General features: G+C 55.5%; 2 protein-coding genes across 4 annotated transcripts in view; one reads left to right on the top strand and one right to left on the bottom strand.

Annotated features, from left to right (window-relative positions):
• The window catches only part of TLE6 (transducin like enhancer of split 6), a 12276-nt gene extending 8864 nt beyond the window's left edge, over positions 1 to 3412 (top strand). Inside the window, exons 9-16 of the mRNA XM_015567025.1 lie at positions 82 to 146; positions 266 to 303; positions 1169 to 1421; positions 1517 to 1767; positions 2068 to 2206; positions 2589 to 2739; positions 2980 to 3056; positions 3195 to 3412. Coding sequence (XP_015422511.1) covers positions 82 to 146; positions 266 to 303; positions 1169 to 1421; positions 1517 to 1767; positions 2068 to 2206; positions 2589 to 2739; positions 2980 to 3056; positions 3195 to 3299 — 1079 coding nt within the window. The 3' untranslated portion in view covers positions 3300 to 3412. The remainder of the gene's footprint in view (positions 1 to 81; positions 147 to 265; positions 304 to 1168; positions 1422 to 1516; positions 1768 to 2067; positions 2207 to 2588; positions 2740 to 2979; positions 3057 to 3194) is intronic.
• A 1479-nt stretch (positions 3413 to 4891) lies between these two features.
• TLE2 (transducin like enhancer of split 2) overlaps positions 4892 to 14328 on the bottom strand; it is a 20152-nt gene continuing 10715 nt past the window's right edge. For all 3 annotated transcript variants that reach the window (XM_006754085.2, XM_006754086.2, XM_015567383.1), the window contains 9 exons: positions 13743 to 13881; positions 12797 to 12957; positions 11202 to 11278; positions 10247 to 10496; positions 9526 to 9773; positions 9251 to 9398; positions 7497 to 7647; positions 6829 to 6905; positions 4892 to 5184 (listed from right to left, as the gene is read on the bottom strand). In XM_006754085.2, coding sequence (XP_006754148.1) covers positions 5077 to 5184; positions 6829 to 6905; positions 7497 to 7647; positions 9251 to 9398; positions 9526 to 9773; positions 10247 to 10496; positions 11202 to 11278; positions 12797 to 12957; positions 13743 to 13881 — 1359 coding nt within the window. In that variant the 3' untranslated portion in view covers positions 4892 to 5076. The remainder of the gene's footprint in view (positions 5185 to 6828; positions 6906 to 7496; positions 7648 to 9250; positions 9399 to 9525; positions 9774 to 10246; positions 10497 to 11201; positions 11279 to 12796; positions 12958 to 13742; positions 13882 to 14328) is intronic.

Genomic DNA, 14328 nt, shown 5'->3' with positions numbered 1-14328 from the left:
GGGGGCCATATCTGCTGCTAAACTGCTCTTATCTCAGCCCAGTTCTCCGCCCACCTGTGCCCTTCCACATCTCCCCTCCAGGTTTCCCAGAAGGGAGCATAGGGCCAGGCATGGCACCAGGGGTGATGCTGTCCCGTGTGGCCCAGGTAAGACCCAGGCACGAGCCAGGCACGAGCCAGGCAAGAGATGCCCCTACATTGAAAGTCTGGGCCTCTGGAGCAGAGCGAGCCAACATGGCTTAGCTTTGATCTTGGTCCACCTGCAGGAGCCTGCTAGGACAACCTATCGCTTCTTGAAGCCCATGTAAGTGTTAGACCTGCCTCTCCTACCTGTACCTCTGTCCCCAGGAGGTGGAAGAGCCCAGAGGTACAGGCATGTCCTCACCCTCCCCATCACCGCCATACTGTCTTCAGTAACTGGAGAAGAGGGGTCTGGGTAGGGATGTGGAACTCGAGTTACTTTCATACCAGCATCACTACCCCTACCCACATGACCAGCCCAGGTTCAAGGGATTGGAGGAGGCAACTCCCATGGAATGGGGAGGGGGAGAGGCTGCTTCCGAGCTGGAGGCAGGCATCCCCAGCCTTGCGGTCTGAAGCTAGGTGAGCCCAGATGTGGGAGAGACAGTTTGCCTGGAAGAAGGGGCATAGTGGCTGGGACCTTGAAGGATGAGCAGGAGTTTTCCAGGGGGCAAATCATTGCAGGCAGACGGGCGCAGTATTTGGTTATGGGACAGGGAGAATACTTGGAGGGATGTGGGTAGGAGATGGGAAAGGGTAGTGTAGTGGAGAGAGAAGGCCTGAGAGAAAATCCTTGCATCCGAAAAAGAAAAAAGTCCCTCTAGAGCAGCCGTGGGCAAACTACGGGCCCGCGGGCCGGATCCGCCCCTTTGAAATGAATAAAACTAAAAAAAAAAAAAAACGTACCCTTTTGTAAAAAAAAAAAAGACTGTACCCTTTTATGTAATGATGTTTACTTTGAATTTATATCAGTTCACACAAACACTCCATCCATGCTTTTGTTCCGGCCCTCAGGTCCAATTTAAGAACCCATTGTGGCCCTCGAGTCAAAAAGTTTCCCACCCCTGCTCTAGGGCCTTGATGGGTACCTCCCTTTGGGCAAAGGGGCTCCCAGGCAGGCCAGTGACCCCAAGGTCTCCCCTCCTAAGATGCTGGGACCCTGAGGACTTCGAAGTCACATGGAAGAGGCCAGATGCCTTGCCCTGGCAACCCAAGAAGCTGGCCCTCCCACACAGAATGAAGCTGATGCGGACGCTGAAGCACGGGGAGTCCGTGCTGGCCACCGCGGTGAGCAGCTTCACGCGGCACGTGTTCACCTGCAGCAGGAGTGGCGTCAAGGTGTGGAGCCTGGTCGGCCAGAAGGTGGAGGACAGATTCCCCGTCAGCCACCTGCGTGTCCAGGTGAGCGCGGGGCTGGTTCCAGGGGGTGAGGCTTGTGGGAGCAGGAAGAGCTACCAGGAGGGCAGGACGCTCACCTGTGCCTCTGCCCTTCCCAGACCCCGGGGGCCTACCTGCGCACCTGCCTGCTGTTCTCCAACAGCACGACGCTGCTGACGGGCGGCCACAACCTGGCCAGCGTGAGCGTTTGGGACCTGATGGCGCCCTCCCTGCACATACGCGATGAGCTACCCGCTGCAGATCTCACTTGTCAGGCCCTGGCTGCCAACCTGGAGGACAGCCTGGCCTTCGCCAGCTTCACCGAGGGCACCATCAGGATCTGGGACTTGCGGGACCACAGTGTGGTCAGGTGTGGCCCCGGGGTGGGCGGCACCACCCTGAGAGCCCCTTCAGGCATCATCTGCTGAGCGGGGACTCAGCAGTCCCCAGGTTAACGCCTTTGCCTGCTTGAACTCAGGTCTGAGAGGGTTGAAGACCCGGGTTCAAATGTTGACCGGGCTGGGCTGTTTCCTCAAAGCCCAGTCCTGGTACTTTTTGTCTATCTCAGTTTCCCCATCTGTCAACTGGGGATGGTTGGGTGAGTGATGTTCCTTGGGCCCAAAGCGTAGAGTCTCAGTTCCAACCCCCTTCTGCTGCCCCTCCTGGCCAGGGACCTGCCAGGCCCTTCGAACGGAGCCAAGAGCATTGTTGTCAAAGACAATAACATCTGGACCGGGGGTCTCGATGCCTGCCTGCGGTGCTGGGACCTGAGGACCAAGGAGCCCCGGGAATACCAATTTGAGTCTCAGGTGTGCAGGCTGGGATGGGGCCTGCTTGGCCGGGTAGCAGCTGGGTCTTGGGCTTGAGGAGGAGGTGGATGCTGTGAGGTAGGGTGGGGGGGGGTAGTGGTACCCCAAGTCTTGGTGGTGCTGGGAAGAATAGGGGCCATTAGAAATGTTCTTTCCTGTTGCCCAAATAGCATTGGATACTTTCACAGTCTTTGTGATAATTTCATACAGAGGACCCGCCCATTCTACAGATGAGCAAACCAAGGCTTGGAGATGTAGAGTTGCTTGTTGGGGGCCTTGCAACCAGAAAATGGGCAGCCCCTGGGGTTGGTTCCCGTACTGTTGCCCACCTCCTGGGCCAGGCTGGGCCCTGACCAGGTTCTTTCCTGCCACCTACCCCCAGATAATAAGCCTGTCCCCCAGCCCCCGGGAGGACTGGGTTCTGGTGGGCACAGCCAATGGCCAGCAGTGGCTGCAGTCCACCCTCGGGGGCCAGAAGCACATGGTGGGCTGTAAGAACAGCACCATCCTCGGTCTCAAGTTCTCCCCTCTCGGTGAGTGGGGGAGTACTCTGTGGCCCCCAGCCACCCACAGGGCCCCACCCCACTCTAACTGGGCCCGGCCCTCTCTGACCTGCCCTGAGCCCCTTCCTCCCCTCTACCCTTCATCAGCCTGAGCCTCTCACATTGCTGCTAGGGGACAGGTGGGAGGTGGGGTTCCTCCATTTCCCGGATCCCCAGGAGTGTGGCCCTCAGCTGCCAGTTTTGACTTGGTGCCCCTCTGCCTCCTTCCAGGCCAGTGGTGGGTGAGCGTGGGGATGGACAACCTGGTCAGCATCTACAGCATGCCCAGAGGAACCTTGCAGTTCCAGGTACCATGGAGGCCCGGGGGTGGGGCAGGCGGTGCTTAGGCCAGGAGTCCCAGTGCAAAGGGCCCATAGGGACCACATTTGAACTGACAGGCACGGGTAGGGGCCAGGGTGAGTGAGCCTCCCATGCTGTGCTCCAAGGTTCCCGAGAGAACTTCCGTCATGTGCTGTGACGTTTCCTCTAACAACCGCCTGATCGCCACGGGGTCCAGGGACCATGCCTCGGTGTACCAGATCATGTACTAAGGGGCTCACTGCTGCCATCTCAACTCGGGGTCCTTCCCCCCCCAATGAGGGGGAAGCGGTGGAGGGTCATGATGGGTGGGCCGGTGATCTTTGTCACGTGTAATAAAGCAACTGGAAAAGGCAGAGCTGCCTGGTTTTGCATCGCGTCCCCTGGCCGTCTCGTGAAGATGTGGAAGGACTTTGTCCAGCCCGGGTCTCTGAGCCTTAGAGTCCACATTCTCCAAGATCTGATCAACGCCACCCACCCCTAGCCCTGGGTGGTTTGGCACAGTGGATAGAGCCCTGGCCTGTGGACTGAAGGGTCCCGAGTTCGATTCCGGTCAAGGGCATTAAAAAAAATGCGCCACTAACCCCCACTTGGGAGGCAGGGGGGATATGGAACACTTCCCCCTGTTCTCCTGAGCTAATGTCCCCTCATCTCACAGAGATGTTTTTCTGCCGCTTCCTGCACAATTCCAGGGATGGAGTTCTCTGTCCTTTCGAAAACGCCCTGTCTGACTAGACCAGGGCTTCTCACCCTCCCGGTGGGACTCCGATAGCACCATTTGCTCACCTGTCCTTCCAGGATAAGGAGTCCCAAACGGTGCCAACAGGTGTAGCTCCCTCCACCACAGAATTATCCTTCTCCATAAAGAATCTGCAGAAACTCCACCTCGGGGTGGCTTTTGTTTCCAGCAGGGACCCTGTCACCCTGCCATCTCCCTCCGGAAGGTCCCAGCAGCTTCCCTGCTCGGTCCCCCAGCCCCTTCTACTCCATGGTCCTTGTGGCAGCCCAAGGGAGCTTCCAGAACCCAGATCTGATTGTCACCACCCCTACCAGCCCTGCCGGCCTCTGGCTCCTACTTCCGTGGCTTTCTCTGCTTAAGCTCCAACTGGAGACCTAACTCCTCTTGTAGCTGAGGAGGAACCGTCCCCCACCACCACCTCCCGCCCTCCTGGTTTTCACCAGGCTAAGTTCCTTCCTTACCTCTGAGTCTCTGCACATGTTCCCTTTGTCTTTGGTGACCCTTCCTCCCTTACCTCTTGGCTTAGTCACCTCCTCTGGGACTGGGACTTCCGCTGTGATGATGACAGTGGGCCGGGCATCGTGTGCCAGGCTCGTAGGCGTTATCTCTGGGCCTCAAAGGAAACACCACATGCTCCACTATAAACCCCAACCCTTTGTAAATGGGCAGTGTCTTGGGAAGATTCCGTTCAAAAGGCTGGACTAAAAGTGATCACGTGAAACTCTAGGGCTACGGGCTTAAAAGCCATGTATGACCCATCTTCCTGGTATGTTGGACCCTGAAGTGACATATCGAGGTGGTGAAACCACCAGCCTGGAGCCCTGAGTGTACCTGGAGTTGAGCCCCAAATGCCACATGGACTTGCCCGATAAATATCTATTGTGTTCTACCACTGAGACCTGGGGGCTGTTTGTTACATGGCAAGACTTAAGCCACACTGCCCAATACAACACAGTATTTCACACATAATGATCTCATCCAGATTAGGGAGAAGAAAGACACCCACACAGTTAGAAAGTGACCTTCCTTCAATAACAGCTGCCCAATTAAAGCAACAGTGCCCAATTCCCCAGCCCAGGACAGAAGGACATTGTGACAAATACATTTATTTCCCCAAGTCCCTCTGCCCATCTGGCCCCACACCCAGCAGGGGAAGATGTGAGGGGTTGGCCAGAGAGCAGATGAGATCCGGCGCCCACAGGTACAACTAGAGAGGGGGTGCTGGGGTCTCTCCTGCACCCTCTCTCCACGAGTGCAGGAAGGGGGTTCCGTCAGTAGACCACCTCATACACCGTGGCTTTCTTGTCCCCTGAGCCCGTCACAATGTACTTGTTATTCCCAGAGATGTCGCAGCTCAGCACGGAGGAGGATTCCTTGGACTGTAGGAGGGAGGAGAGAAGGCAGAGGTGAGGCGTGGCTGACACCGGCTCAGGCTGGTCAAGCTCCCAGCGACCTGCACACGTTCGCAGGGAAGAGGCAAGGTGACTGGGGCCACTGCCGGCCTCCAAGCATGAGCCCGTAGTCAAGGTGGGGCCAAGACAGGACTCAAGACAGGAGAGCCCAGAGTGGGAGCCAGGAACAGGGAGGCGACACGGCTGCCAGAGGAAGGGCCTTTCTGCACAAGTGATGATGCAGGACTGTTATTTGGACACCAAGGGAGGTGGGACTGGAACACTGCCCTTTCCGGGGAAGCTCAGGGCGTGCGCACCAGGCAGACACCCAGCACAGCGGAGGGCCAGGCTTAGGGCACGGTGACCTCCTGCAGGGCGCGGCAAACTCTCTGCTCAGGGCACAACAGTAAAATTTCAGGCTTGGCTTAAAGTCCAAATAAGTCATTAGCCATTAAATCCAGAGACTAAATAAATCAACCTCACTTTTTTTTTATATAACCCTTTAAAAATGTAAAAACCTCCCCCCACCCAGCAGGATGACTATAACACAAAAGACACTGCAGCCTTAACCAGCGCGGCTCAGTGGTTGAACACTGTCCAGGGCGCCGAAAGGTTGCTGGGTCAATTCCTGGTCAGAGCACATACCTGGGTTTCGGGTTTGATCCTCAGTCAGGCAGCATATGGAAGGTAACCCAATCTCTCTCTCTCTCTCTCTCTCTCTCTCTCTCTCTCTCAGTATGTCCTCAGGTGAGGGTTTAAAACAAACAAAAAAGACACAATAGCAAGCCTTGCTGAGAATGGGGAGAATTTTGAACGCTCCTATGCTGCTGATAGGAATGGAAAATTTGGAAAAGTCTTGCAGTTCCATCGAAGATTAAATTACCAACAAATTCCACTCCTAGGTATATGCCCAGGAGAAATGAAAATGTGTCTACACCAAAACAGGTACATGAATGTTCACAGCAGCATGATTCACAATCGCCAAAAGGTAGACATAACCAAGTGTCCATCAACAGATGAATGGATGAAGTGTCCATTCACACAATGGAATATTACTCAGCCTTAAAAAGGAAGGAAATTAGACGCCTGCTACAAAGTAGATGAACCTTGAGGACATTATGCTCAGTGAAATCAGCCAGAGACAAAAGGTTAAATACTATATGACCCCACTCACAGGAGGTCTCTAAAGGAGTCAGAGTTATAGAGACAGCAGGTATAGATGGTGGTTGTGGGGGGGGAGGGGGTTTTGGGGGGAGGGAAGGGAGAATGGGGGAGTGGAAGAAGGTGTTAGTGTTTAATGGGCATAGAATGTCAGTTTGGGAAGATGAGAAAGTTCTGGAGACGGATGGTGGTGATGGTGGCACAACAGTGTGAATATACTTAATGCCACTGGAGTGTGCACTTAAAAGTGGTTAAGATGGAACACTTTGTTCTATTTCACCACAATGAAAAGGAAAACAGGCTGGGCAGCAATGTAGCCCGTGGGCTGCAGTTTGCGGACCCAGTGTTAGCAGCCGTCTGCAGGTGTGACGGAGGACCCAGGAGAGCTGTTTCACCGCCAGTGCAGCCACCCCGGGGCCCTGGGCACATGGCATCCTGCCAGGGGCTGGCCTCCAGACTGCCCCCACGTACCTGGAAAATGCTGGCACCATATGGCGTCCTCCAGGCATTGAGCAGGTTGTCCTTCCCTGTGCTCACGAACCACCGCCCTGGGGGAAGGAGAGGGGTGGGGGGTTGGAGGAGGGAGGGACTGAAGAAGCCTGGAGCTGTGGACTGCTGGCAGCAGTGGGCCTGGCCTCTCCCTTTAGGGGGACACAAGCCCCCTTAGGGTACTGAAGCTTGATCCTTCCATTTCCCAGATGGTAAAGTCAAGGCCCCAGGCCTCCATCTGATTTTCAAGAAGGGGTGCCCCCAGGAGAGAGCTGGCCAGATAAAATACACAGTGCCCAGGGACATCTGAATCGTGATGAACCACAAATTATCTGTAGTGCAGAGGTGTCCCAATGATTGTTTTTCTTCTTAGTATATGTGTGTCCCATACAATATTTAGGACATACTTATACTAAAAAAAAAAAAAAATGTTAGCATAAGTAAATTCCATGCAATATTTGGGACGCATTAACTGCTTTTTAGTATAAGTATGTCCCGTGCATTATTTGGGACATACTTATTGTAACACATTATATGTTGTTTAAGATTCAAATTTAACTGTTTTTGTGTGTGGGGGGAGGTGCTATTTTGTGTTTTGGCAACCCTGTCCCAATGCCCTGGAGTCCCCCCCAAGCCCCAGGCAGACACACCGCAGGAGGCAAATTTCAGGGACAGCACACAGCTCTCATGAAGATGCAGCTGGTATTTCTCTGGCTTGCGGACGTGCAAGATCTCAACATTGCTGCTCTCCATGCCGACGGCCAGCCAGTCTTGGTTGGGGCAGTGGCCCAAGGAAAAAATCTGGGAGGGAAGAGGGAAGAGGTAGGGTCAAAACCCCTTTGGACAGTGGGGGGTGCCCAGAAGAAGGGGTGGGGGAGGGGGAAGTCCAATGCTCTCCCACCGAGGCCCCGGCATGGAGTGCAGCTGGCCCAGGGCCTAGCAGCAGCAGGCAACTGCATGTCAAATCATTAATATTAATCAGCATTACACGGAACCCCGGGGCCTCACATCCATTATCTGCTTTGAACGCTCCCTACTGCCAACACCTCCTTTTATTTTGATTTGAAAGGACTTGGTGGCCTCATCATTCTGGGCCCCACCCCACAGGAGGCACAGAGAGGAATAAGGCCCTGCTCCATCCTAAGTCTCACAGAGTCTTACAAGTAAGACATGTTTGGAAAGGACCATAAATATATAGAGAGAAGACTGGAAGTTCTCACATGTTCTCTCCTGGCCAGATAGAATGTTCCCGCGTAGAGACAGGTGCCCACGTGGGATAGGAGACACTCACCATGGAGTCCCCTGATGTGTACGTAACTCATCTAAGTTTTGGAGATAGAGGATGGACAACTATCCACCTGCACCCCTCATTTCCCTGCCAGGAAAACACTCCAGCTAAAAAGAAGGTAGGACAGAAAAGGTTGGGGAACATAAAGAGTTGGGGGCTTCAAGGAGGGGGGCAAATTTGATGGGGTTTGAAGGATGAGTAGGAGTGTACCAATTGGAGAGAGGAAGGGGAAGGCATGTCAGTCAGAGGGAACAATAAGGAGGACTAGAGTGTCCCGGGACATGGTGTGTTTGAGACGAGAGAATGGAAGCCTTAAAGGACTGTCCCCTGAGTGGTGGGAGACAGGCTCTGGGGCCAGGGTATCTGAAGGCCTGTCTTTAATGGACTCTTTGCTCAGCCCTGAGAAGCCCCCTGATTCTGTCCAGCTCCTTCACCACATTGTTCAGCCTGGATTCCCACAGGGCCCTCAACAGAGACCTCTCTGTGCCCTGCTCCTGTGTCAACCTCTCCCTCTCCCCCAAGAGTCCTGAGGTGGGGGTGGCCAGAAGCTCTCCATAAGGTCAAAGGTTGAAGGCTGGGTGGAGAAACCAGTCATACAAGGAGAGACAAAGGAACAGGGGAATGGCTTGGCCAGAGCATCTGGGAAAATGATCCGAAGGTCTTAGCAGCCCTGCAGTGTAATATAAATCAGCTCCTTTGTGGTTCTCTGTGTCTGTCTTGGAGAATAAAGGGGAAAGCCTTGCCCTGGCTGGTTTGGCTCGGTGGATAGAGTGTCGGCCTGGGACTGAAGGTTCCCAGGGTTCAATTCCAGTCAGCGGCACATGCCCAGATTGCTGGCTTGATCCCCAATGGGGGGTGTGCAGGAGGCAGCCGATCAATGATTCTCTCTTGTCATTAATATTTCTGTCTCTCTCTCCCTTCCCCTCTGAAGTCAATAAAAATATATTAAGATAAAAAGTAAAATAAAGGGGAAAGCCTGTATCTGAAGGACAAGAACGATGGACACAGGTAGCAGGCATTTGGTTCCGCTCCGAATCTGGAAGTGGGTGCCTCGGGGAGAGGAAAAGAGGCCAGATTCCTGGAGCTCTACCCCCTCCCACTGGGCCCCTTCGGCACCTGGGAGCTGAAGTCATGCTGCTGCAGCTGGCGGCCCTCCCGCAGGTCCCAGCAACGCACGGTGTTGTCCAGGCCGCCCGTCCAGAGCCGAGTGCCATAGTCAGAAATGTCAATACAGCTGGCACCATCCGTGTGGCCCTGGAACTGCCTGGCGGGAGAAGGGCCCGGGCATCCATCCTGGAGCTGGTGCTGCCCCAAGGCCACTCCTCTGCCCCACAGCGCGAAAGGAAAGGAGGCGGGGGCTGGCCCAAGGCCCCATGGCACCCTCCACCCACCTGACCATGGTCTGGTTCTGCAGGTCCCACACCACGATGTTGCCATCGCTGCAGCAGGAAAAGCAGACCTTGGCGTCGGGGCTGACCGCCAGGGCGTAGCAGGCGGGGGCTGAGGAGGTCAGCTCGGCCTTGATGCGCGGGGTGGGCGCTGCCAGGTCCCAAATGGACAAAGTACTGGCCTCACCGCCCACGATAAGGCTCCGGCCATCGGGCAGTAGCTTACAGGAACGAATGTAATTGTCCCGGTTCTGGAGGAGAGAGAAACAAGGGCGTGGGGTTGACCGCCCCCCCGGCTGCTCCCTTGCCTCCAAGAGCCCAGCTGAAGAAGCTGCACCCCACCTCTGGTTAGCTTGTAAGTCCTGCCCCAGGTTGGCTTGTAAGCCCCACCCATTGGGCTAGAAGCTCCAACCCCACAGAATTCATAGCAGTTATGAATGCTGATGTCCTTAAGCCCCGCCCCATTGGGCTTCAAGCTCCGCCCCTGATTGGCCTAAGTTCTACCTATTGGCTGATAAGCCCCGCCTGGTTGACCTATAAGCTCCACCTCATTGGCCTGCAAGCCCCGCCCCTGATTTGCCTATAAACTCCACCCCATTGACTGATAATCCCTGCCCCTGCTTGGCCTGTAAGCGCCCCCCCTCCCTTGGTATATAAACCCCATACTGTCGGCCTTTGGCCACAAGCCCCGCCCCCGTGCGTTACAGGCCCCGCCCCGCCTCACCAGGCAGTCCAGCTGGGCCACTGGTGTCTTGGCGCCAGGCTGGCCCACATCCCACACCTTCACGCAGCCCTTGCCTCCCGTGTACACGTGCTGCGTGGAGCCGCTGATGGTGACCGCGCAGACCACCTCGCCGTGCGCCAGTGTGTGCAGCTGCCGCGCGTGCCGTGGGATGCCTGCACCCACTAGCGCATCGGATGGGAAGGGCACTGGTTGCATCTGCCCGTCCGCAGACACGTGGAAGGAGTAGGCCCTGGACAGAAGATGGGCATGATGCGCGCCCCAGAGGGCATGGGGGAGGCCTCCGCACCCTCTCCCCGGAAGGCAGCACGGTGCTTCTGCTTGCCTGCTGCCCCGCCCCCGCCTCATTTAGGCAAGGGAACCACGGACCAGAGGGGATGTGAGAAGGTCGGTGTGGGACAAAAGGGAGAAAGGGTTCCAGGTGGTGGCCTGGTGCACGGTCAACAACCACTGAGTAAATGTTTGTCCACGAAGAGGCCTTGAGTTCCCGAGAATGCTGTCCAGCGGTGGCCACCGGCCACATGTGGCAAGTTAAAGGCAAGTAAATTTAAAATTGCAGTTCCCTGGACGCACTGACCACATTTCAAGCGCTCAAAAGCCACAGGAAGCCGATGGCGATCAGAGTGGACAGCAGCAGGGAGAGAACGTTCAAAGCAGCCCCACCCCGCCCACCAGAGGCTGGGAGCATTTGGCTGTGATAACCAAACACATCACCAGATGTCATCAAATGTTCTGAAACAGGGGAGCAAAATGTACCCCTGTTGAGAACCACTGGTCTACACTTTCCTGGTTACCTACCTTTCTCCAGAGAGAAGAAAGAAGGGAGAAGGGAGCTCCCGTTATCTTACAGAAGAGACTTTCTGCGGGGGCATCAAGACACCCCACCCCCACCCACCCCACCATGGAATGCCCTTGGAGGGAGCCCCCCTGTACTCACGGCTTTCCCCCAGAGATGCTGGGCAGGGAGGAAGAGATGGATGACCCCCGGAGATGTGGATGAGATTCAAAAGCCATCTGTCAAAATGCCAAAGGGGGTGTCACAGGGTAGGTGACTTAAACTTGCATGTGCCCTCTCCCAGACCCTCCCTGCTATAGCCCCTGTGTATCAGAGGACCCCAATGTGTTTCTTAGCCCCTCCCCCAAGAAAGCATAGAGGCCCTCTCCTCTCCCATACTACAGATGGCAGAGCGGAAGCTTTCACGTGAGGGAACCCCAAGATCTCTGTCCAGGGAATCCTAGAGCCCCAGAATTGTAAGGAACCCAAAGAATCTTCCAGCCGGTGCTCAGAACAGGAGTCTGCAAACGACAGCCCCCCGCTTGTTTTTGTAAATGAGTTTTATGGGCAGACAGCCACACCCGCTCATTTATGTTTTGTCTATGGTGGCTTCTGAGCTATATAAAGGCAGAGCTGGATAGTTGTGACAGAGACCAACTGGTCTAAAAAGCCAAAAATACTCACTATCTGGCCCCTGACAGAAAACATATGCTGACTCCTTTTCTTTTTTCTAATATATTTTTACTGATTTCAGAGAGGAAGGGAGGAGAGAGATAGAAACATCAATGAGAAAGAATCATTGATTGGCTGCCTCCTGCACACCCCGCACAGGGGATCAAGCCTGCAATGCAGGCATGTGCCCAGACTGGGAATGGAACCCTGATCTCCTGATTCATTGGTCAAAACTCAACCACTGAGCCACACCGGCCAGGCACTGATTCCTTTTCTATGGCATCTCTTGCAAGTGCCCACCCAGCCTCTGGCCTGGGTATCTACCGTGAAAGGCATCCTATTGCCTCTGGAGGCACCTTGATCCACGTGGGGAGGGCTCATTCCAGCAGTCCTCTGTCCAGTGCTGCCTCTGGGGCCATGCAGGCCCTGTCTGCTTCCTCCACTGCAGCTCAGGAGTCTCATGTCTCATTTCTTCAACTCCTCCTCATGGAAACCCACTTCTGGTTCACTCCCCGGGCTAGTCCTTCCTCTGCAAGCTACCAGATTGTCCCTGGCCCCTAAATATCAAGGCTCAGCCCAGCTGGTGAGCTCAGCGGCTGAGCATCGAGCCAGGACCCAAGAGGCCACGGTTCAATTTCGGGTTGGGGCCCATCCCCAGGCTGTGGGCCCGAGCACCTGTCGGGGGTGCTGCCTCCTGATGATGTTTCTCTCTCATCGATGTTTCTATCTCTCTCTCCTTCTCCCTTCCTCTCTAAAATCAATAAAAATATATATTTTTTAAAAAAATCAGGGCTAACAACTGACAGCATCTGCCAGGAGGTGGAACGGGACCCTCCCCTTTCATGGCTGGGGCTCTCCATCCCTCTTTACTGCAGCACAATCACAGCTGCTTTCCCACAGTCACGCGTGCGGGTTTGTATTAAGCTTGTGGAACTACTGAGACCCTCAGATTAGCTTTCCACACGTACTCGTCAGGTCGGGGCTCCCCTCCCTTTCCCCAACTCCCGTTTTCCGTTGTATAACTGGTTTTCCCTCCCAGCCTCCAGCTTTTGGTCCCTGTGACATCTCCCACACTGAGGACTCACCATGGGGGAGCGTCCATATACCATAGAGCTACTGACTTGGGGGGACAGGTGGAGGCTGACGTAGGAGCTGGGCACAGAGAGGTCCCCATTAAGTGCACTGTGGGAGCCCAGGCTGAAGGACGCGGTGAAGGGACTGGGCAGGGCCAGAGGGCTCCTCAGGGCTGAGGGAGAAGAGACAAAGACAGGTCTTCAGACACCCTGGACCCAGATCCTGCCTCCCACTCACTTGGGGTCAGGGCCCTGGCACTGTGGCCTGCCATTCACCACACCCTGTCCTATCTCCAGGCATTTACAAATGCGGTTCCCTCCGGCCGACATGCCTTCCCCTTTCCTTCTTCAGTTTCTGAACTTCTACTCTTCCCTCAAAACCTAGACGTCATGTTTAACAACATTTCAGGAACATCCCTGAGCCCCTCCAGTCCACCCTAGCCTCCGACTTTGGGTCTCTCCTTCTACCCCAGGTGTATCACACAGGGCTGGGAGTTTGGGGGTCTGGGTCTCCTTGCCACCACCTGGGACCTCCTTGAGGGCAAGCTTTCTTTTTGGGACCCTGAAACCAGCACAGGCCTAGAAGAGCACCGTCACCCCCATATTACTAACGGGGAGTCTGAGGCTCAGAGAGCTTGGGTCCGTTCCCCAAGGTCACCCAACTGGCAAGTGTCCAAGTCTGGCCTCAAACCCAAGCCTTTCTGACTCCAAAGCTTGTCTTTCCAGTGCACTAGGCTGAAGGCCCTGAGTACGTCTGGGCCTCCGTTTGCCCAGCTTTCAAACGAAGACGAGAAAAGCAAGGCCCAGAGTGAGGCAGCATCCAACTCAGAGTCATGAAAAGGATCAGGGCCATGCTAGGGCTGGCATCCAATCTCCTGCCTCCCTCACCCCCTACCACTTTCTAGAACCTCCCTCCCAGAGAGGAGACCCGCTCTGGCAGGCACCACTGGGCGCTCACCAATGCTGTCCGTGGAAGGCGTTGGCTTGGCAGCGAGCTGGCGGAGGTGACTGGCCGAGCTGGGCCCGGGTGTGGACGCGTCCTGGGGCGGGGAGGAGTCGCAGGACTTGGAGGCAGGGGTGCTGGCAGGAAGGTCATTCTGGGGAGAAAAGGCAGGACAGAACACTGCCAGGCACCTGGCACCTTGCAGGCCAAGGATCTGGTCAGAGATGGATGAGAAGAAGGAGCAGGTGGACGTGGGAGGCCAGGGATCACGGGAAGTGACCGCACACGGCAGTGCAACTCTGCAGTTGCCGACACTTTCAGACAAATCCTCACCAGGAGAGGGGGCCCACAGCTGATCCCCTAGGCACAGGGGACACGTGAGTGTCTGCGCACATTGGAATGCCAGGTGGGTGCCTGGGCACACGCACGCACATGCATGGCAATGGGAACCAACACGCACACGCATGGTGAGAACCATGTATGCATATGATAAGGCATGCAGTGTGGATACACAGTCAGGAACGCCATGTAGACAGAATGGTGCAAGGTGGGCCCTCAGGCAAGGTCACATCCTGAGGAAGGGGCCCGGGGCAGGGTGGGG

The sequence above is a fragment of the Myotis davidii genome, unplaced genomic scaffold (assembly GCF_000327345.1).
Source record: "Myotis davidii unplaced genomic scaffold, ASM32734v1 scaffold551, whole genome shotgun sequence".
Taxonomy (NCBI): Eukaryota; Metazoa; Chordata; class Mammalia; order Chiroptera; family Vespertilionidae; genus Myotis; species Myotis davidii.
The sequence above is the reverse complement of the archived record's forward strand: the minus strand, read 5'-3'. Positions and strand labels throughout refer to the sequence as shown.